The sequence below is a fragment of the Apteryx rowi genome, unplaced genomic scaffold, assembly GCF_003343035.1.
Source record: "Apteryx rowi isolate R43461 unplaced genomic scaffold, aptRow1 scaffold_13, whole genome shotgun sequence".
Lineage (NCBI taxonomy): Eukaryota > Metazoa > Chordata > Aves > Apterygiformes > Apterygidae > Apteryx > Apteryx rowi.
This window is the reverse complement of record NW_020447530.1, coordinates 5,643,841-5,667,413: the sequence shown is the minus strand read 5'-3', so window position 1 is coordinate 5,667,413 and position 23,573 is coordinate 5,643,841. Positions and strand designations below refer to the sequence as shown.

General features: G+C 37.2%; 1 protein-coding gene across 1 annotated transcript; it reads left to right on the top strand.

Annotated features, from left to right (window-relative positions):
- On the top strand, window positions 1-23,543 carry EXOC5 (exocyst complex component 5). The gene is made up of 17 exons (XM_026056197.1): window positions 1-92; window positions 3,846-3,993; window positions 4,384-4,578; window positions 8,840-8,904; window positions 9,374-9,402; window positions 9,555-9,664; window positions 10,138-10,182; window positions 10,284-10,424; window positions 11,479-11,561; window positions 12,017-12,226; window positions 13,438-13,585; window positions 14,784-14,892; window positions 15,729-15,849; window positions 16,423-16,509; window positions 19,054-19,162; window positions 19,717-19,932; window positions 21,183-23,543. The coding sequence occupies exons 2-17, from the start codon at window positions 3,889-3,891 to the stop codon at window positions 21,369-21,371; spliced, it is 1,962 nt and encodes a 653-aa protein (XP_025911982.1). The 5' UTR covers window positions 1-92; window positions 3,846-3,888; the 3' UTR covers window positions 21,372-23,543.
- The last annotated feature ends 30 nt before the right edge of the window (window positions 23,544-23,573 follow it).

The following is a 23,573-nucleotide window of genomic DNA, read 5'->3' as shown; positions in this document are numbered from 1 at the left end:
GAGCCTTTTGTGGCAGATGAATACATTGAACGCCTGGCATGGAGAACACCTGGAGGAGGATCCAGAGGTGGAGAAGCTTTTGATCCGAAAAGGTAAAATAAAATTGCATAATGGTCAAAGTGAATGTCTCTCTAATTGTACTGTTTTATTACATGTATAACAGAAAGCCTGTATGTMGTTTTGGTGTGTGTCCAGGTAGGTTTTCATCTGAGAGAATTGCTGGAATTTGTGACCATCAGCCAATTATTCAGAACCGATTATTCAGTAACAAGAATAGAGAAAGTCACTCTCTGATTTAGACCTTTTGAATAAGAGAATTAATATTGTTTGTCGTGGTCAGACATGAAAGTTTCCAAAACACTCAACTTGCTAAGTTCAAACATAATGTGAGGCTTCACTGCTATGAAAGTTTAAGTGAATTTAATGAATTTTTTTGCTAGTTTAGCTCCCTGAACTGACTTGCTGTAGGACCTATTTCCAGTGCTGGTGCAAATGAAAGGGCATGAACAAACAGGTGAGATGGGAAGAAAGACAGGAATGTGGCAGTGTTGATTCAGGTAGTTTTAACCTGGGCTTGTGTGATATAGTCTGAATCAAACTAACAGTTTGCTGCTGCTGAATGGAGATGGTCTTGGGCCCCTTTCCTTGCTCCTGGCTGCACGCTGCAATGGCTCTTCTCAAGCTAGGTCTAGGCACTTCTCTTATCTCATGATAAGCTGATTTAACTCACTAAAAGGTCAGAAAACTAATCTGAAAAAAGACAGCTTTTTTAAAATCAGAGTTAGCAAAGTTTTGTGACTGGAGAAGCCTCAGAGCAAGTGCAAAGGGAAGAAGTTGTGCGTCTGTGAGCTGGTGGTGAGGGAGGGATGTGAGTGAGGAAGGAGCAAGGGCAGGGTAGGGTAGGGGAAGTGAGGAAGGAGGAAGCAGAGGAGGACCTTCTCTTGTTTGTGGTGAGCTGTTAATTTGGCATGGCTCTTCTGAGAAACCTCACCCTAAGTCAAGAAACCAGCTGCCTGGTTTCTGGGCCAGCATTGGGTGGTGCACTGGTAACTCAGATGCACGATTTTCTTTGGCAGAGTTAAACACCTAGGCTTCTGTATTCCTAACTCCTGGATCCTCTCTTGTTTTGAAAAGAGCTGCTATTTCAAATAGTGCAACTTTTAAGCTTTTTGTCTCACTGCYCGTATTCTTTCTAGAGATGTAATTGACATAAGTGTTTTTGTTTCTCAAATGAGTATAACTTGGGAGATGAGCTTGACCTTTCTATTTTTTAGAGTTCCTGGAATGCTTATAAGCTAGTTGGCTCAACAAAAGGTTTAGGTACCTGAACATTAATTTAGATGACGGTAGTGTGTGAATTCAAAGTGCAATAGCTGTTTCTTAGTGACTTCTCCCCCCACACTTTTCTTGCAGAATGGGATTGTTTGCAGTAACCTCAACTAGAACACTCAAGAAGTTTAGAAACTTTGTAGAAAAGCTGTTTTTATTCAAGGGCAGATATGAAAAGCTTCACTAGCCTGGTCAAAGGACACACTTTCTTGAGAAGTCCAGCTCTTTGGAGGTGTGCAAGAAGAACGATGATGGACTTTCTAGCAAGATGCTGAACCCTCAGCATTCATAGTGGGGTCTGCATCCTAAAAGAGCTTTGCATGTGAGTTAAGCAGGAAGAAGCCTGGAATTATGCAGAATTACTTCCTCTAGCTCTTTCTCCGTAATTGTCCCTAGAGTGTAATTTAGASCAGTCAGGGATCTGTACTGATACCAACTCGGTTTAAACTATCTTCTATGTTTCTGTTGGATTGCTTGTGTTAACTTCTGCAATGTACTTTCATGTTTATTAGGACAAGTGGGAGCTATAGCTCCTACCGCTGTAAATATTTTTCTCTTGGGAATTTCTAGTATGGGGGGGGCAAGATTACAAGGTCTCTGTTTCTTTTTGGTATTAGTGTGAAGGACATGTTTTCCCTTCTCTGTTTTTAGAAAGTGATGCTATTTTTTATTTTTTTTAATTTTGTAGAAAGGTCGTTGAATTCTTCACTTCTGTTCTCAGAAACCTGACCAGCGRCTACCTCTTCTACTTGAGCATTCTTTCTGCTCTCTCTGTATTGATTGCTATTGCTGAATAAGTGTATTAGTGTAATACCTTTTTTAAAAAACCACACCCCAAACTGAATTGAACAGCCCATTAAAATGAATAGAAGCTATTTGCACTTCTGTAGGCTTTTGTTTGAAACTAAGGTTTGTGTCACTGACTRTCATTCAAATTATATTTTAAAAATACTTTTGTAAATTTATTTCTCATGATTTTCTCTGGAATCTAATGTAACATGCTTACTCTTGGGCTCCTGGCAAGCAGGAGAGGGAGGAAAGAAGTCACAAGCGCCTCTGCACAGTCAAGGTTTCTTTAATGAGTTATGACTCTTATTTTCATTGCTTGCTGTTTTAAAGATATCATTTGAAATACTGAGATTTTTAGACTAACACAGTGAACGGAAAGTTCATATGCTGCCACAGTTCATATGCTCCAAGCAGCAGAGTAAAAGCCAGTCATTTTTAGCAGCAGTAAATACTGAAAATTCAGTGACCCTGTGTGCAACTAAAGAGATTCACATTAGTCTCATTTAGGTGTTGCTTGGAGAGAGCTCAAAGTGTTTGRAAAGAGAGGTACTGTAGTTGTTCCCTGGGAAGGAGTCATGTGAGGATAAATCAACAGCCTTCCYCTCTTCCCTTCTGGTGGCTCAGTCTCTAGCCTGCGCGTGGGGAGCCAGCAGAGGAACAGCAAGCTCCTCCTGCCGTTGAGCAGTGCTGCAGGTTGGAAGGGCTTCGGAGTCGTTGCATGCCTTCTGAACACAGCGTTGGGTGAAAACGCGGGATCCTGAGTAATTTAGAAATAGCTTCCTGGGAAGGATTTAGTTTTCCTCCCCCTCTTCTGCTTTGACATTAAACCTTGATGACAGAGTTCTTCAGTCTTTAATATGTTTTCAGCTTTTAGCATTAGTTTTATGGTTGTGGAGGATCCGGGAATAACTGCATACCCTGTGCATCAGTGACTGGGATGTATTTAGAAGAGTGTGAGCTGAAAGATGATTGGAATGGGATAGAAGGGACAAAAAGAGGAATGAGAGGGAGAGACATGCTGAGTATGAAAGGAGGAAGAATAGACAAAACTTARTGCATTTGAATATACTGTGTTTGGAATGAGTAAAATGTGAGTCTGAAAGAAAAACAAGTGATGGGAAGTGAGAGGAAAAAAAATAAATTGCTATATGTTATAGGAAGAAAAGGAATGAAATCGGGAAGCGAAATGGTTACAACTGGAACAACATTATGAGACAATATGATTGCTTGCATCGCCTGCTAATAGGAAGCTACTTTATAAGATTATTTTAGTCTGCAGGACAGACTAAAAGGAAAGTATGTTACTGTCTGCAGGAAAGTATGTTACTGCTATAGCCCTTCAGCTGAAGGGATGTAGTAGCCCAAGTTATTCTTTGCCCTGATGAGAAGATTTATTTGAGGAAGACTGAGGAAGTATGGTGGTGTGTGTCTTTTTTTTTTTTTTTTGCTTGCTTGTTTTTTGTTTTTAACCAGAGCCAGAGCCAGGTTCTTGAGCAACTGGTGTTTAGCATTTTTTCCCCACCACCTGCCACTTATGATCATATAGCTCCTATGTAAACCTAGAGAGAGTTCTGCACAGCTAGGACAGCATAGTTTAAAAGAAAATTCCATTTGTAGGTTAGGCATGATTGTATCAGCCTGTGTAGGTGAGTGCTTGTCTTGTGCCCAAAGCTTAAAAAATGTCTTTTAAACTAAAGCCTGCTTTACTATCTTTTATTTTAAACCAGGTTATTGGAAGAATTTGTGAATCATATCCAAGAATTACAGGTAATGGATGAAAGGATTCAGAGAAAGGTGGAGAAGCTAGAACAGCAATGCCAGAAGGAAGCAAAGGAATTTGCCAAGAAAGTACAAGAGCTGCAGAAAAGCAATCAGGTAAAATCCGGAGCATATAGTCAGTGCTAAGCTGTCGAAGTTTCAAAAGTATCATATGCTCCATTAACATTTCTTGGTACAGTGAGCCAGTGTTTGAGATAAAATAAAGAAGGTTTGATGGAAAACAATTTCCCCTGTCAACAGGGCTTATCTGCAAATTCCGTTAATGACTTAGTGTTTCTAAAAGTCTTCCCAACAGTTTAAAGGAAGACACTGAACTTTAAGCAGTTGCATGTACTTAATTTGGTAGTTCTGAGTAGTTCTGTAGTTCTGAGATACAGCACTGAAGAAGCTGATGCCTGGATTCACTGTGCTGCTTATCGAAGTGATCTCGTGTTTCTTAAAGTATAGTAAATGGAAATCATGAGTTTTGTGTCTGCGTTCTCCCAGGTTGCCTTCCAACACTTTCAAGAACTAGATGAGCACATCAGCTATGTAGCAACTAAGGTCTGTCACCTTGGCGACCAACTGGAGGGGGTAAACACGCCACGGCAACGGGCTGTGGAGGCTCAGAAGCTGATGAAATACTTTAATGAGTTTCTGGATGGAGAGCTGAAGTCTGATGTTTTTACAAACTCTGAAAAGGTAAGAGCTGTCAGCGGGATGAAAGCAGTTCAAAGCAATAAGCAGGACTGCCCTAATTACAAGCTGCTACCATGACTTACCATGGTCAGACTTCAAACCAGTGAGTGACTGACTTGTTAAAGTTGCATTGTTCTGAAATGTAAATTAACAACACTGGGCTGCAGATCACTGATAAAGCATTTGTATTCAGTGATGCTTAATGTGGCAATGTGGCATTTCTCATTTTATGAAATTATCAGAGATTTGAGCAAAGCTGGGAGGGCAACTTTAAAGTGCATACAATATCTGCCTTTTTCCTTTGAACCCCGTGCCTCAGATCCACCCTGTAACGCAGAACGTTTCTGAATGCAACTTCTTTGTGAAACTTCACTGCGTTGGGTCAGTCCACTGGCCTTGGATACCTTTTTGTCACAGCATGCCTGTGGGCTTTGTATAGTCCTGTGGTTATGTCTCCACCCTCTGATTTAGAGGAACTGGGCAGGAAAACTTCAAAGAAACCTTTAAGCATTTTGTTTTTCTTATGCTTCAAGAGTATGTTCGTAAACCAAATAGAATCTGAATGGCGTGGCCGCCAGAAGGGAGCTGAAGAAAGAGTCTGCGGCTGTAGGTAGGAGGACGCATATAAGATTCCCCTATGCAGTATATAAGATGAATAAGTAAAGTTTTTGAGGTGTGTCCTGAAGACTCTTCCTGCTCTCCTTAAATCCTGTGCAGTGGTGTACATGATCATGGTCAGGAAAATTTGCAGTGTGTGGGAACAGTAAAAATTTAGTTTGTACATTCAGCAAATAATATGTCTGTACTAGAAATATATCTCATAAAGGACCTAAGAATAGGTTAATAGTCATCGCCCCACTACTTAGCTGAAGGTGTCTCTCAGGGAAATGAAAAGCTAATCATTTCATATCCTTATACTACCAAGCAGTCGGTTCCACAGTGACTTTTGAATGATGGTTTGTGGATATATGGTAATTGCTGGTTGATAGTTTGCCCTAGTGAAAGAGAGAGCGCAAAAAAGCATTTCTGACTCCCAAGGAAAATGGAAAGGTTCAACGTAACAAAAATTACTGTATGGGCAGTCTTTTTCCAGATCTGCTTAAGATTTTTTTTTTTTAGTAGAAATGAAATGCATTTTTAAGAGTAAAATGCTTTTTATTCCTGTGAAAAATATTTTATGACAACATGATTTTAAATGACATAGCACAATTTCAAGAGAATTGTGTGCAGTCTGTTGAAGGGTCTCTTATTCAAAATTCTGCTTTTACTCTGCTAGTAACTTAAAGATTCATAATTTCTAGTGGAGGATCTCAAAAGACTGTGGTACATTAATAGGGTAAGCCTGGAAAGTGACACAAATTAATCCTTATATATCCTGAAAAATAATAAGACATTTGACAAATCTGAAGGACAAGAAGTGTAGTAAAAGCCAGACGTCTTGTGTTGGGCTGTGAAGGAGGTGTGTGGGAACGCAAACAAGATTTTCTGGATACAAGTTGTCCTGTGCAGATCTCTTTCAGTCAAGGTGGGTTAGTTCTGTTCAGTAGCTTTTTGCTTCCTAATTTAAATAGTAAATAGGAATAGTGTTTATAAAATAACCTGCCTACACATGTGCTATGAGATTTTAATGCGTCTTTGAACTAAAAATAGTTTTATAGTATGAGATAGTAACAAATATGCTTAAACGTAAAACATCAGTGCTGTGTTAGTGTTTTCAGATCTTCAAGCTGGTGTGGTTTTAGACATTGTTTTGGAGGATGTTATGACTTTTTGAACTGTGCGGTCCCTCAAAAAAGCATTTCTTTTTTTTTTTTCTAAGGCATTGAGGACGGGATATGGAGAAATGGTAGGCAAGAAAGGAATTACAATGTAGTTATTTCGTAGGAAATCCAAGTTTTTATAAGCAGTGTCAGTTTGTACAGACTATTGGATCCTTACCTCCTCTTTTTTTTCTTCTTTTTTGTGKTGTTGCTTCCCGCATTACTTTCTTCTGAGTGATTGCTCTGCTGAGCAATTTCTAACCTCTATGGTCTGTGGTGACTTGTTTTCTATTTTCTGTTGCATCCCATGCTATGTATTGCATGTCTTCATCCTCTTTGGGCTCCTTACTGCCCTTGCACTGCCAGCTAATGAGTCCTCTGTGCTGAAGAGYGTTGAAGTGAGCAAATTACACCAGTTAATTCAGTGATCCAGCAGTTTACTTGTACTTCATGCAACGATCTTGTCTTGTGTTCTTGTTTAATGTGTTTGCTATTGTTCTTAAATACTTTTCTCCATGTCTGTTCAATGCTCAGTGTTGTTCTATTATGGCTTTTAACTTCTTGTTCATAATATTATCTGTTAAAATTTTTCTCTTGCTGTTCTTTGTCTGTTTTTTCTGATTTCCTCCCCCCCCCAGATATGGTATAGCCTTTAAGTTATATTTTACAGAATCCGTATTTATTTTGATTTAACAGTTTACAGGAGCTTGATTCAATTAAAAATGAAATATGTTTGAATTTAAGCAGAAACCATGGAAAATTGATTTGTCATGGCTTCTGTTGTGCATAAGAAAAGACCCTGAATTCAATAAAATCTAAGAAGTTAGTTAACAGCTACTGTTTGAAAAGAAGACAGAAAATGCGTTTTTGTAACACTGGCGAATAACTGCTAATATATAGGCCATCCTAATGACATCAGTATTGATCAGGATTGTTAGTTAGGTATTAAGGTTGCTGCAAGCTAATAGAAATAACTGCTATTTCACTGAATTTATTTGAGGAGCGGAGCTGCTTTTGACTTAAGAGGCTATTGTAAGGTGACGGTTCAAGACATAAGCTTCTCTTAATAAGCAATAGGGGTATACCTGAGTTCCTGTTTTTGTTGAACAGCCCAACCGGTGTGACTGTGCTATGTGTTATTGTGTATGTGCCTCGTGCTGTTCTTGAAAAGTTTCAATCCAAGCCTCGCATAAATAGTGGGAGAATAGGGTTTCATTGCTTCCTTCCCTGTCACTCCAGTTCTCTGGAACGTGACTAACAGGAAAATAAGATAAATTGCGTGTTCTTCATGCATTCCCTTGTGTCAAGTCGTAAGGTAAAAGTTTTGCTYGGATGCAGAAGCTAAACCGGGTTAGTTTCCATTGCTCCCCTCCCCAAGACTGAAGAATAAAGCCTCCAAAGCCGTCACAGACRCATGCCCAGTTTGGACCAGTCGACATTCAGTGAGATAAATCCACTTCAGTCTCAACCAGCTGTGTTCAGCACACTTCCAAAAGTGGCGATTGCTGCTTCTGTAGTTTTAGTTAACCTAGCGAAACAGTCACTAAATGCTGCTTGGCTGCACTTCCCATGCTGACTGATTGTGGAAAGAGAAACGCTAAAAGGTTTTGCCATCCAGGACAGAGCAGGAATTTGYGTGCTGCCTTAACTCTGTTTGATAGTTTTCTGTATCAATGAAACTATTTGTATTTTGTAGATGCAAGATAAACTAGCTTTTGTCTCAGTCTCTGCTTTGACACTCAGAGTTTGATTTTTATCTGTAACTTCCATTTCTGCTTCTTTGGGAGGATTTAGGTACTCCAGCTATGCTCTGCTTTGATTTCCCCCCTGCGCCGCCCTTGCCTCCCCATGTCCCACATTGTCCAGCTTTTCTGGATACAGTTGTTCTCTCTACCTTCTTCAAATGAAAATAATTCACTGCCGCTTTTCCTGACATGTCCAAAAGTGTCGCTAGCCATTTCACTTTTGAGTTCAAGAAAGATCTCTTCTGTAGTTTCTTCTCGTTAGGTGTGAGTCGGTAAGACTTGTATCCTAATCCCTTGTAAAATATGATGTTGCATTTCAGCCAGCTGTGTTTTATAGCTGTATAGAGTATTCCTAAATAGAAGGGTGCAAAATGACATGAGATTGCTTTAGTCACATTTGGATCTAATCGGCCATGAGGAAACTTTTGGTCTGCAAGCTCTATAGTTATGTTGGCATGGTGCAGTGATGAGCTACTTGTCCAGGCAGCTTGCATCTGTCTCTGCCCAACTACAGAGATATGCCAAATGTGAACACTTTTTTTTTTTTTAAAAAAGCTTTTGTCTTCTTATTGGCCTATATAATTTTGTATTAAAAAAATAATCATCAGGAACCTGAATGGGGTGATCCTTTCCATAAGTACATCAGCCAACTTTAGAAATAGAAAGTATGTGTGTGAAAATGGAATGGTGAAGAGAGAAGAAAGGAATACTGCATCATCAGACCTTCTTTAGTAATTGTCATGTTTTTCCTCCTAACAGATTAAAGAGGCAGCTGATATTATTCAGAAACTGCATCTGATTGCACAGGAACTGCCTTTTGACAGGTAAAATCCTATCTGAGCATCTTAAAAAACAAAAAAMMMCCCCACCTTTACATAGCTGTAACTTTTTCCAATGCTGTAACTTTTTCCGATGCTTCTCCTGTCTATGTTTTTGGTGCTTTACTTTATTAAATGATTCATGTAGTATCTTTTGAGATGGATTGTGTGCTTATTTCTGTCCTCTGTTCTTGAATTTGTGTTCGCATACTTGTGTTTTAGGATCTTCTTTACATACACATCTTAAACTGCTTAACAGACTTCTAATGGGATAATTTCAGCATGCTGACTTAATGCTAGATGTAAATTAGATGCCTGTAGGTTTTCTATGGATATAAACCATGCGACTTTTCTATCGTCTTTGTTATGCGTTTTCTTTTTTAAATAGAGTGCCTGTTATTAATGTGCTAGGGTTTCTGTGATTTCTTGTGATGTGGATTTGAATTTAAACATGGTATATTTTTGATGTTAACAGGTTTTCTGAAGTAAAATCGAAGATTGCAAGTAAGTTATCTATGCRGTTCAATCCATATTACTATATTTGAATTTTTAAAGCTGATTAAAGAAATCTGCAATACTGTCAGTATTACAATCTTTGTCARTGCTTGTGTTGCATAGCCTGATGGATTTTTGTTATTCTCCCCATTCCTCTCCAGGTAAGTACCATGATTTAGAGTGCCAGCTAATTCAGGAGTTTACCAATGCRCAGCGGAGAGGTGAAATCTCCAGAATGAGAGAAGTAGCAGCAGTTTTACTTCATTTTAAGGTAAAAACTAAAAGTTTTAATGCTTAAAAAAAAAAAAAAAGCTTAAAATACATGCTTGTTCTAAGTGAAATATTTCCACAGGMGCAACCCCTATATCAGATAACATGTGCATTTAAAATTACTCYGTTGTTCCATCTGAAATCAAATGTAGGGGGATAAAGGAGGCAGTTTATGGGAGATCAGAGGTGGCGTTATTAGAGACCTACTTCCGAGATAATCTTGTCTTGTATGTGTGTGCTGAATTTGGGGTTTGAGGAGGGAGTGTTAAAACCTGCAATGTATATCCATAGAGAGTGGCGAGAGTATAGTTATGTTAGATTYGTGACAAAAATGGGCTTGAAAGAGTCCACATTTCTGATGAATCCATTTTTCTACAAAAAAAAAAATTCATAGGAGTTATTTCCTTTATTTCATTCTATATTGAAAGCATAGAAAATGTGTTTTAATTTTGAGTTGTTTTGCTTCTTCCATAGGGCTATTCCCATTGTGTTGATGTGTACATAAAACAGTGTCAAGAGGTAATGCATTTTACATTTTACATGCATCTCTTTGGGTGTTGATTTATTTAGTCTTACAGGGTTTTATAAATATATTTTGAAATGTGCTTCTAAAATCCTAGGGTGCATTTTTGAGGAATGATGTGTTTGAAGATGCAGCCATCCTCTGCCAGCGAGTGAACAAGCAAGTTGGAGAAGTCTTTAGCAATCCAGAGACTGTATTAGCCAAACTCATTCAAAATATCTTTGAAGTTAAACTTCAGGTATTTCAAATTTTAGCATGCTAAAGTTAGTTGAGGAAGCTTTCATTCATAAGTGTTATTTTTAGTAATAACAATTACTGAGAATTTATAGTATTCGTAATCTTATATAAAGTTGTAAAACCATATCTGATTGCTCTATAACAGTTCAGASAGATAATCAGGGTTATTGCAAATAAAGCTGCTTGTACTCTGAATGCAGTGTGACTGAAAAAACTCAAATTCAGTTATGTAAACTTATAAGGAAATCAGTGTATTTATTAGCTAGTTTATAAGATGTTATAGACATTTGATTTCYTCTGTAGCCCCCCCCTACCCAAAACATGTCAGGAAGAGAATTTTACATGTAACAAATAGCTTTAATCTGTTCATTCTTGGGACGGGTTTTCATGTGTGAGGTTAGCATTGAGTAAGCAAAAATAACTTATGCTGGGAATATTGTCCCACAGCTAATACAATATTTATATGAAAGTCTGGTGTAGTTGAAAATGCTGTTTCCCATCCTGTGAATATATTCACTTATGTRTGTAAAGTCAGCCCAGTGTTGTTATTCTCTTTATCAACAATAATACTGACGTAGAGATTGAGTTTGGGTTTCATCCCAAATTTGTGCATCAGTTTTGACTTAGTATTTTATGCCAAATGTTCAACAACATGGAGGCTATAAGCTTGCAACTGCTTTCTAAGTATGTAAGTGGACCTGCACATCTCCTTTGCTTAGTCTGAACTACAGAAATGCCTCTAGTCCTCCAGTGTTTTAGATTCTTACAGTTTTTTGTATTTGTAGGTAAAGCATATTTTCAAAGCATTGTCTTTTGTATTTAACTTACATGCTACTCCTTTGTGTTTTCAAATTATTTCCTGTAAAAGATGAGTTTTAAATCTGTATCTCTAGATAAAGCAAGATCTGTGAATTAGAGATTGAAAAAGAATGTATGAATTACATTACGAAGATGCATACTTCGGGGTAAATTCCATGTAATCTAACAAGTAGGGGAAATGAACTGTGGTTGACACTTATTCTTCTAACAGATAGATATTGTACCTAAATTTGCAGAGTTATGTAAAGGACCAGCTAGAAGAACACAGGAAATCAGATGCAGAACAGTACCTTAAGAACCTCTATGATCTATATACAAGGTATTTACACATTGGTGATGAAATTATTGTTGTAGATATCCTCTTGTAATAGATTGATTTATTATCAAGATAGAGGAGGAGAGGCCAAAAATGTAAGCTACTCATAAAAAAGCCTTTACAATGATTTCATTCCTAAAGAAAATTTAAAATAGCTATTATTATTTTCAATGGAAAATATCTAGGATAGTGATCTTTGAGAGAAAGAGTAATTTGTCTTTTTTTCTTTTCAAATTATGCAAAAGCCATCTCACCTAGTGACTTATGTGATTGCAGTTGTATTGTACATAATCAAATGTGAATTATGCAAAGTTCTTTACTTAAATGTAGAGTTGCTAGAAGTCCTAATTGTGATCAGTATTCTGTTGTGCTATGTGCTTTACAAACATGTAATGCTGTAATTCATACAAATTCAACCTTCTCCTCCTCCCCCCCTTCTTTGTTTCTTTTGCATAAAGAACTACTAATCTTTCAAGCAAATTGATGGAATTTAACTTGGGTACAGATAAGCAGACTTTCTTGTCTAAGCTTATCAAATCCATTTTCATTTCCTACTTGGAGAATTACATTGAGGTGGAAATTGGCTATTTGAAAACTAGGAGCGCTATGATTCTGCAACGCTATTATGATTCCAAAAACCACCAGAAGAGGTCCATTGGCACTGGAGGGTGAGTTTCTTCTGTGAAGTTTCCCTTTTAAAGTGGAAGGGAGGTGGTAAGGGGAGAAACACAATGATTGCCTTGTCAGATGTGTAGTGATCGATTGCAAAAAAGCAGGCTTGTAAAATGACCTAAAGCTTTTTATAATTTGCTATCACTTTATTATTTGTATTACCTTCTGGTGAAAGTGTGTTGCTCTCAATACATGTGAAAGGTGATGCATGGTATTTATACACTCATGGGAAATGAAAAATACCAGTTAAACCTATGTTTTAACTTAGGATCCAGATCCACAAAAGGACTGAAGCAAAATTAAGGTACCTAAAGCATGTGTATGTTTGTATCTAAAAGCATACATTTTTTTACACCTGCCCAGGCCTTGTGGCCCCCCCCTAAGACCTAGGAAGGGGAAAAGACCATAGCAATATCAGTGAAAAAGCTCTTAATAAGCCCAGAAGATGCAATGATTCTTAGAGAGAAAGGTAAAACACGACTTTGTTATTCTCAGGGTAGAGAAACTCTAATAAAGGAGTGGTGAGAGGTGGGAAAGGAAGAATTAAAACTTGTGTGAAGCAGAGGTGGCGAGATTACTGCATCTTTCAAAGAGCTGCTAGGTTTAGTATGTCAAGAATGAAAACTGATTTGGATAGAATGACAACAACAGCGAAGTAATTGAAGTAAAAAACAAAGATGTGAAAATTTAATTTTCTTGGGTGAAATTAAATTGATGGTAGTGACTGACTTTATGGGTTGCTTTATGCATGCAAACGTGTTTGAGCATGCTTGACTAAAAAAGGACTGCCTAGACAGTGGATGTGGATGAGAGGATTTCTGGGTATGGAAGAGATGGGAAATTTGCAAAAATGTTTAGAAAGTAGAATGTGACGGAATATATGGAGGCTAAACTTCCTTCGCAGAGCATATGTCCTATAGGATTCAACTGAAATTACTTTTACTCCACAGTGGGGGGTAGAGCTGTTCCCATGCTATGAATGTGCCGTAGTAGAACACATCTGATTGTGTGATTAGAGGTGACAGTTTAGCATTTACTAGCAATGTTTTTAAGCTTTGTAAGACTGTCCTTATGCTTGCACATCCTAAACTGTGTCTTGGGTTCTGTTTTTGTAAGTTAACAGCTAAAATGTCTTAAACGTGTTGTTGAATTTGAACATCAATATTTCCATCCAGTGAAGTCATCTTTTGGTGTATCTGTGTTGTAGCATTCAAGACCTCAAAGAGAGGATAAGGCAGCGTACTAACTTACCGTTGGGTCCAAGTATTGACACCCAYGGAGAAACTTTTCTCTCACAAGAAGTGGTGGTTAACCTTTTGCAAGAAACTAAACAAGCTTTTGAAAGGTGTCACAGGGTAAGTTTGCTTCCTCCGATCTGTGTTAGTAATATAATTTTGTGCATCAAATTGACTCTGACATTGTCCATGTTAGTGTTCAGCTGAAGTATAACAGGGAGAAAGGAAGAACTTTAGCCTATTAGACAAATGAATTGTCTTTTGTATTTTTCAGTGAATGGGGGTCATGGTGGAGGCTAAGGATTTGCTTTTGAAACRTGAATCTAATTTTACTTTGTGGTTTTTAATACCCTGTATTTTTTGAACTACTTGGAAGAAGTGGGGAGGATTAAACTTGTGTATCTGTTGATTTTGTTGCTAAACTAGACCCAAGAACTGAGAAGGATTTAGTGTAAAAAATTTTTGTTCTTATTTTAAAAATATAAAGAATAGTTTCCCCACAAATGTTCTCCTGTGTCAAATGTATCATATCTTCTAATATTGGAGAATATCATCAGTAAGGAGTCGAGAGGAGTAATCTTTACTCTTGCATTGTTTACCTTGGTAATCCTCTACTGTTCTTTAAATGCTTACATCTAACAAAAATATGTTTTCCTACTGATTAAATCACTGGTTTTGCTGCTGTTTATCTGCTGTTTTGTCTGGTATTTTAGTGTAAGTGGTAAGCGAGGTTCAGTCCATGCTATTTTTTCTGTAGTAGTGTGACAGCAATGAAGGAGCAGCTGCACTGGGTGACACTGGAAGTCCGTCTAACCTGGTATCCTGTCTCTGTCTGTGGCCAGTGGCAGAAGCTTAGGGAAAGAGAAAAGAGACAGAGCATTTGTAGCGTGATCTTTTCCGTGAACCTCTTCTCAGCATCCAGCAGTACGCAGTTTTGGTACTTCCTGAGCCAGAGCGTTTTAACGACCCTTCATGAATCTATCTTCCTTAATCTATCCTTTTTTTTTTTTTTTTCTTTTTTTTTCCTTTTTTGAAACTTCCGTATACTTCTGTCTTCCATAGCATCCTGTGGCACATTACTCTTTGGGTATCATTAACTAAGAAATAGCTTCAGTTTATTTTTTGATGCTGAAGAGCTTGTTGATACGAAAGGCTGTTCCTGAATAGTTCTCTGTGTGGACACATCTACTTTGGAATAACACTCCACTTATTCTGGAATACTTGTTACATTTTAAGCTCATCCCCTACCTAATATCAGAAACTTTTGAATGTATGTAAAACTGACCATTAGGTTCAAAACTTTTCTTTTTCTTTAAAGCTCTCTGATCCATCTGACTTACCGAAGAACGCTTTCAGAATTTTTTCTATGCTTGTAGAGTTCTTATGTACTGAACACATTGATTATGCATTAGAAACAGGCCTTGCTGGTGAGTATATTTTTGCTTTTGGTGGGAAGAAAGTGGCTTTGAATGTGTGGTTCTTAATCAAAATATTTTCTGAGCACTTCATCTCACTGGCCTTTTATGATCTTTACAGATCCTTGTTGTGSTTAATTGATTGACCTTGTTCAAAACCCATTGGCTAAAAACTAGTTTTGTGTATTTGGGAGTCAGCATTTAGTGTCTTCTTAAGTGTAACTTCCATTTGGGAAACTGGTGGGAAAATGACACTGTCCTCAGAAAGATTAGTATCACGGAAAACAGGACATCAGCACTCCCTACCTCTTTTAATTGTTCTCTTTGCCATAACAGGGAAAAAAATTTATATTAAGACTTAGTGTTTTATGTTTTATAAGGATTTCATGTATATTTGTATAGCTATGTATTTTAAAGGCTAGTGGCAGCAAATAAGAACACTGCTTGTAATTTAAAAAAATTAATATCTTGACAGTGAGAACCTTTCCTGAATGAAAGCGTGAAACTCATGCTCTGAAGAAATATTTAAGTTGGTTGTTCTGTTTTGCTTTTAGAAATTCTAAAAGCAAAACACACCTATGCTTATGGTTATATGTCTAGTAATTTTATTGCAGCTTGTTGCCTTTTTTACTGATCACAGAATTCCTGTTAACCCCGGAAAGGCATGCTAATGTTACTTGATGTATCAYTGAGAAATATTCTATATATGGCATCATGGTAAATTATTTCAAAGTGTAAGCCTGTGATTTAGTCATTCATGGGAAAATTTTGCATATTTTAAGAAGTCATCATGCTAATTAGAAGAACTGCATATCGTTGTGATCCTAATGAAACCTTCTTTGCTTTAGGTATTCCTTCTTCTGATTCAAGGAGCGCAAATCTCTATTTCCTGGATGTTGTCCACCAAGCCAATACTATTTTCCATTTATTTGACAAGCAGTTTAATGATCATCTGATGCCATTGATCAGGTACCTTTATTTTGATTTGCATTTCTCTTGTGAATGGTCACTTTTGGTGAACAAAGCAAATTTTTTTTTTTCCCCTCATTTCTCATCTCTCTTAAGAGGAGTTTGTTCTTGGAGTGGTTCAGATTACAGCATTTTATCTTCCCACAACAGCAATGGGTGGGGAAAGGAAGAAGGAAAGTTGTGGAGATCTCTCCATCGGAGAACTACAGAGCAAGATACACCTGAGGCAGAGCACACTGATGTACTGTGAATTAGTGTGTGTGTGAAAAGCTGGGTTTGCTTGCTAACCTGCCAGGGGCTGGCAGCAGCAGAGAGGCATTATGCTCAGTRGGGACAGTGCTGCCTGAAGCATATGACAACGCTGCCCATCAGCACTCAGCAAATCCCACTCAGGGTCAGCTGGCTGTTGAGGCTGTTGATTTGTTACTCTGAAGCCAGACAGCTTCCTCTAAACTAGTCCTTTCTGAGAACAACTGAATGGGAAATCTTCGCAAATTTTGTTGGAACAGCTCCAGCAAAATAAACTTGTTTTGATGTTTAACTCTTGCCTCCCAACCCTTTATGCTGTTGTAGTTCTTCTCCTAAATTATCTGAATGCCTTCAGAAGAAGAAGGATATCATAGAACAAATGGAAGTGAAGCTGGATATGGGCATTGATAGGCAAGTAAAGATTTAAACTTTCTATTAATCACTGATTCTCGTAAAACTCCTTTGTGATGTATATTAGCTTTCCTTTTAAGAGTGAAGTTTTTCTGAACACAAAATTGTGTGTGGGGGGGATTTTTTTGTTTTGTTTTTTTGTTTTTTTTAATCCATAAGCACACATTATTCTGCCAAGAAAATTCAGATTTTGTCTGTTTGGAGGCTCATATTTTTCATGGCAGATTTCTGACCTGATATACRTAGTTTTGGAAGGACTTCAGTAAAGGATTTTGATTCTGTTCAGAGAATGCAGTAATTCACATTGAGTAATTTTCATTCTGACATTGACTTGATTGATTGATGAGGTTGTGGGTGATTCATTTAGTCTGTTTCCATAAGCTTGTTAGTTATTTGGGCTAAATATTAGGAAACAGAACTGTACTGTGACTGCCCTACTTTGCCCAAAGAAGCATGTGGTGTTCCTGTGTTTCCAAACGATGTAATTCACCTTAGAACAAGTTACCTCAGCTTTCTGTGGTTCTGTTTTCTCACCCTGGTGATGGAAATAAAGCTTCCCCTGGGAACTGAGGACTACTTTGGAAATCGTCGTCAAAGTTCTTATACAGATCACCCTATACTGGAGAGGGATGGGAACAGCACTGTATAGGGAAAGCAGTCATTGCATTTGGGTCCTACTGGGTGCTTTCTGCAGAGAGATGAGGAAGAGATTTGATGTAATATATTTGCAGAGGGCTCAAGGATTTGGTTCTTAAAAGCATTTTCTCTAGCTGCAAAAAGAAAGATGGAGATGGAAGATGTGCAAATAACAGTTGAGATTTTAGCTGCTCCTCCTGGAAGTGACCTGGTGATTTAAACAGAAAACTTGAAGTACTTGATCCATTGAGGCAGAAAGCTCAAATCTAGACAGGCATGGGTCAGTCATCAACATCAGAATAGCTTGTAACTATTCGTATAAAATAATCTGTTAAAAGTGGTAGTAAGACTTAGGAGAAAAGTCTCTCTTGGAAGGCAGTGTGTTCAAAGGTTTGTGGATAGAGACTTTAAAAACAGCTGTGCTTCAGTATATATAAAAGAAAGCTTAGTTTTGAGATGAGTATTATACATAAAACATGTTTGTGTGCCTGCTTACATGCCACTTCTTGGTGCTGCTGATGCTTTTAAGAATTGATTGTCTTGCTTGAAGGAATGATCTCACTTAAAAAAAAAAAAAAAAAAAAAAAAGGTGTGGGGAAAGGGAATTTCTAAACATTGATGGTTTCAACACTATCCAATCTGAAGAAGTCCAACAGCAGATTCTTGAATGGCATTCAAAGCAATTTTCTACCCCTATAAAAGTGATTTATTAGCTGAACTAAACTAGTTCAACTGGTTTTCTTTCAATGTGTTCTGTATAAGTGGCCTTCTGGGTATCTTTATCAGAAATAGAAACTGGGGAGAATACAGGGTGTAATTTTTTCTTTTATTTCTGTTTGTGGATTGTTGAATGAAGTATACCTGAAATGCAAGTCTGAGCTCCATGCATAGAAAAGAACAATTTTCTTTCTCTCTTCGGACACATGTATGCTCCTYCCCTTTCCTGCAGAACTTGAATCCTTCAAAACCGATAGCCTCATTGTTGCTAATTTCCATCCTTAGAGGAGGTTTTTGTAAAGTGCTTTATTTAAAAGATGTGTTTGCAGGATGGGGGAGTTCCCAGCAAAGGATCTGGGGGAAAAATGAGTTTTGCCTGTTTCAATTGCTCTGCTCTTTGACCTTTGGGTTGGACTTAAAGTAAATCAGTGCCTTGACCTTAGATAATGTTCTAAAAAGAGAAATCCTGTGGAGGAGAAAGAAATGACACTGTAAAACTCTACTAGATTTCTGAGAACAAGAGAAGTACCAAGCCCTGGCAAGGGACCTTCATTTTGCAAGTGTTTTCTGATGCTTTCTTCTGAATAATGTGCAATGCAATCTAATTCTACTAAACTAAGTCTTTGGAATGCTTCCTTCTGCTGTCAGATTCCCTCAGCAATGAAGAAAGCTATCCAGTTTCTCTGAAGAGTTGGATTTAAATGGATTACTTTCCAATTAATGTGTCCCCTTTAAAACCAGCTGGCCAGCATGCTGTGTGCTGTGCTCCAAGACAGTGAACTTAGAGCAGAGTTTTTAGTGTTTTGTTTTTGTTTGTTTGTTGGAGTGTTCTTTTGCCTTTTTTTTTTTTTTTTTTTGCTGATTCTCCCTTTCTTAACTACTTACAGAAAATCAAGCTTTTCTTCTCTAGAGAATTGCATAGCAACTTTGGAAGAGTGTGTATTTTTGTGTGCATATCTATTAAATGAAGCATTTCCTTTGACATTTCCTAGCACCCCTGGTTTCTTATGATAATCATTCACTTTTCGTATATGTTCAGTAGATTACTCAAATGCTGGGTAGTGAGTTTTTTCCCCTTGTTGCTTTATGCTATCTACTTTTGTATAAAATCACTTTAGTATCTATAAATATAAAAATCAAGGAAATGAAAATGTTCCCCTCAAAACACGGTCTGTATTTGTAACTTTAAAGGACACTGAATTGTATGATTGGACAGATGAAACACATCTTGGCTGCAGAGCAAAAGAAGACAGATTTTAAACCAGAAGATGAAAACAATGTTTTGATTCAATATACTAACGTAAGTAAACTAAGCCCAGACTCATCAGTATAGCTTCAAACTTGCTTAAGTCATATCAGATAGAAGATGCTGTTTAATAGACATATGCATTTGACAGCATGTGCATTTGATTAACATGCTTAGCTATTCCATTTTTTACTAAACACCTACAAATTCTGCTGCGGGCTGTTTTCTCAAGCTGAAGAGGAACATTAGCAGTTTTGTGTATAGTGTCAGACACAAACCAGTAGGTGCTGGACAACCTGTCAAATTCTTTCCCCTTCCAAAAGGCCCGAATTAAACTGCTCTATTATGAACTGATATGAACTATAACTTAATAGAACATTGTCTTGCATCCGTCTTTTTACTTGCATATTTATGCCTTTATGTGGCAGTGGAAAAACACTGTTGGAAAATTAATCAGAAATTATTAATTTCAATGACGTGGTGCTGCTGAAAGTTGAAAGACATAGCATCTAATGCTCAGCTTACGATGTAGAAACCACTTTATGAAAAGAACTGATATCTACTTTTCCCCAATTGTTTTTAGTAAGAAACTTTTTTTTTTCCTTTAGGCCTGTGTTAAAGTATGTGGCTATGTTAGAAAGCAGGTGGAAAAAATTAGAAATTCTATGGATGGTAAGAATGTGGACACAGTTTTGATGGAGCTTGGAGTTCGTTTTCATCGACTGATCTATGAACATCTACAGCAATATTCCTACAGTTGCATGGGAGGAATGTTAGCTATTTGTGATGTGGCTGAATATAGGAAGTGTGCCAAAGACTTCAAGGTAAGCATGTGTAAGTCAGTAATGTATGTTCATGTGGAAATTATTTAGTAGAAGACTATTTTTAATCAAAAGTTATCTGCTTATAAAATCTTCTATTTCTATTTGAACATCAGCAATTCATATACTGATGTTATATATTTTGTTATCATACCAGCAATTCTTTATCATGTCCTAAAGAGCTGTCTCCTAATATCACTTTATTGCTTGCAGGCTATGAGGGAGTATTGAGTATTTACATTATTTTGTGTTCTGTGTATGATTTTGAATTGAAATAAAATCTAGGGATTGCCCTTCTGGACAAGACTTTTGGTCCCTGCGCATTCAGTACTTTGTGTTCTCCTACTGACTATTGCCAAAAGCTTCAAGAAACCTAAATTTGGGGTATATGGTATGACCTAATCTTCTCTCTAAGTCTTTTCTAACCATGTTTAGAGATGAGATCTCTTGAAATTTGAAGTAGGTTTTTTGAGTCTTCACGTGTTTGTGTTGATGAGTGTCCCATAGAATAGTCTTAAAACTTTCAGTCCATTTCTGAATTTTGTCAATGCTGTCTTGTGGCTTTGTCAATGCGTCTTCCTTCCATTAGGAAACAAATCAGGAACTTCTTTCTGGCCTTCATTTCATATATTTGAAAGCAGCTCCATTTCAATTTTATAATGTAGAGTTGTATGCCTATCTCATGTTAAATATAGTGAGAAATTGCTGGTTATCTAAGATACATACTTGGAAACCATTTTTGTTTTCACACAATGCTTCTTCAATGTTACAGATATTTGCCCTTAAGGAGAATATAGGTTTACAGTGAGTTTGCTGCATTCTGGAGCATAAAAATCATCTCAAAATTGTTGCCTTTAACATGTCTTTGTATGGTTGGAGGCCACAAATGTTCCAAATCCACTTTTTTTCAAAAAGATCATATGTTGCAATTAGGGGCTAAAGAAGCAGAACCTTGATTATAAATACCACTAGTCTGATGCATTAACAACAAAAAAATCTCAATACATTTTTGTCAATGGTCCATTCTCTTTTAAAAGAAATAAATCTTAGATCTTATATGCATATATATATATATATATATATCCATTATATATATTTTATGCACATATATGAAGAAAGAGAATGACCAAAGTGAATCCTCTAGGGAAAGCAGTATTTTGAGAATCTAGATGGGCTTTGTGGAGTCCATGTTGTAAGACTTTACGCAAGTTTTTACTCTTAATACCTGTCTCTTTTTTATTCTCTAACCGCAGATTCCGTTGGTGTTACAGCTCTTTGATACCTTGCATGCACTTTGCAATCTTCTGGTTGTAGCCCCGGATAATTTAAAGCAAGTTTGCTCAGGAGAACAACTTGCTAATCTGGACAAGAACATCCTTCACTCCTTTGTTCAGCTGCGTGCTGATTATAGGTCTGCTCGTCTTGCTCGTCACTTCAGCTGAGAGCACGGAGAGAAATGTTATACCTTTGGGCAGGCCACAGCTGTTAGAAAGCACAGGGAATGGTTTCTTACTAAACAGTGGTTGTAATTTTTGTGGGATAATGACTGTTCAGAATAAAACAGCAGCCGTATTTAAACATGACTCTGTAGAATGTGAGCAGATCAAAATTTGAGTGATGTTTCATGTAAGCTAAAGTTCTCCCAGTGATGAATTTCTGCAAAACCACTTGCTACTAATTTTGTATTGGGAACATGTTGGTGTAGGAAAGCAAGTGGTGCACTGAAAGTATTTTAGTCTTCAATATTGAATTATCAGATACCATTTGTTAGACTTTAAGTACAGAGCATAGCGTAGGTAATGGATTACATAGAATAGACCAGTGTAGAAACATTCTTCATCAATTTTAATGACTTAGACTTCAGCACAGCTAATCATAATCAAATTATCTTTGATTGGTGTTTCTAAGTCATTCTTTCTTTTAAAACCTTATCCTGCTCAATGTAATTTCTTGCTCTAATTAATTAGCTTGGAATTTCTTTGAGATGTAGGAGTGACAGAAACACTGTCCCAGAAAGACGTAATTTATTCATTGTGTAGCATTCTAAACAGAACTAAAGTGGTAAAAACAAATTTTTTTTTGGTTCTTTAGTTTTTTGGAATTTTTTTTTTTTTTTTTTTAACCTAAGAGTCACAGGCCCACTGGAATATATTAGTGTTGTATGATCTGACATTCTTGTTTATTCTGTTTGATACTGGCACACTGAATTTTATATATGCTCCTAAACTTAATGCAGCTGCCTTGTCTTAGGCATTCATATTACAAGGTGAAGGTGCCCATTGCTGGGTTCACATAAGAGAACTTTTTCTCCTGTCTCTTGTTTTGTATGTAAATAAATTCAGATTATAACAGAGTGAAAGGATAAAATGTAGCTCAAGCGTACGTTTGTATGTGGGAGGAATGGAGAGTAGTTCTAAGAAGATTCTGGAGTCAAAACTTCCTGTGCTGAAGACAGTTAATCCTCAGTGCCTGAGCAATATAAAATATTGTGTGCAGAAGCTTCTCTTCCATTGCTTGTAATTTTAACATTGGAGACGGGCAGCCTTTGTGTCCATTAGGCTTCGGCATTTATTCAGGGTGCTTCTGAGATGACCCATAGTGTGCGTGTAGTGAACTGAAGCAGCAGTGATGCATTTAGCTTTTCCACAAGCAGCTGAAAATTGCTGTAAAATGGACCTTTGTTTGGAAGTGAGCTCTTGTGGAAAACGGTTTGGAACTGCCATGTTTTGTGTCTTCAATCTGACTTGCTTCATCCCTAAGCAGATCATCTATAACACTTTGTTTTATTTCTACTGTGGGCTCAGCATACTTTATGAAAATATTTTTCTCTCCCATTGTCAGAGCAGCGTTTCTATAAATTTACTTTATGGGTCAAATAAAATTATTTTCCTTGTGTTAATGATTTACCAGGCGTAGTCAATATTGACAGACTTGTGTGGAATTTCTCTTGGTTGGTTGAAGTTTTTCTGCTTCTTTTTATATTTAGCAGAGCATTATTTTGGTAAACAAGAGAATGGGTGCCAGATTTTCTCTAAGTATTCTGGGAGACTGGGTGCTTTGTTCAGCTGCGTAGCTCTATTCCTCGGCCATGGCAAAGCCACAAAGAGTTTTGGACACTGGAGGAGGCACATGCTTGTACTGCTGCCATTATTWTTWTTTTTTTTTTCTCCAAAAGCTCTGATGTGAATTCAGATGATACCTCTCTGTTACCTCTGTAACTGAAAGCCAACAATTTTGAGGCTGTGGTTTTACTAACTCATATAAATTCTTTATACAAAAAAGTGTCAATTTGTAAACACTTCAGAACAGTGAACATCATCTTAAGACTGCAGATCACAGAAGTGCTTCAGAATTTGTTGTATGGTTGTTTTGAATTATTTTAAGGTTGTATGAAATGTACTTACCRTATTTCTTGCTTTATTAGCTGTGTTTCCCACACATATGCTCAGTGCAATATTTTTCATTATGCCTATTAAGAAAAGGCAGCAAAAAGTAGGTGAATACTTAGATATGTAAACTCTTCCTCAATTAAAAAAAATTCCCTCCAGATACTTTTTTCGTTTCATTTCCACATTCTTCAAATACCTTTATATTCAATTGTATAAACCCTTCTATTAAAAAAACAAAACAAAACAATAAAAGTA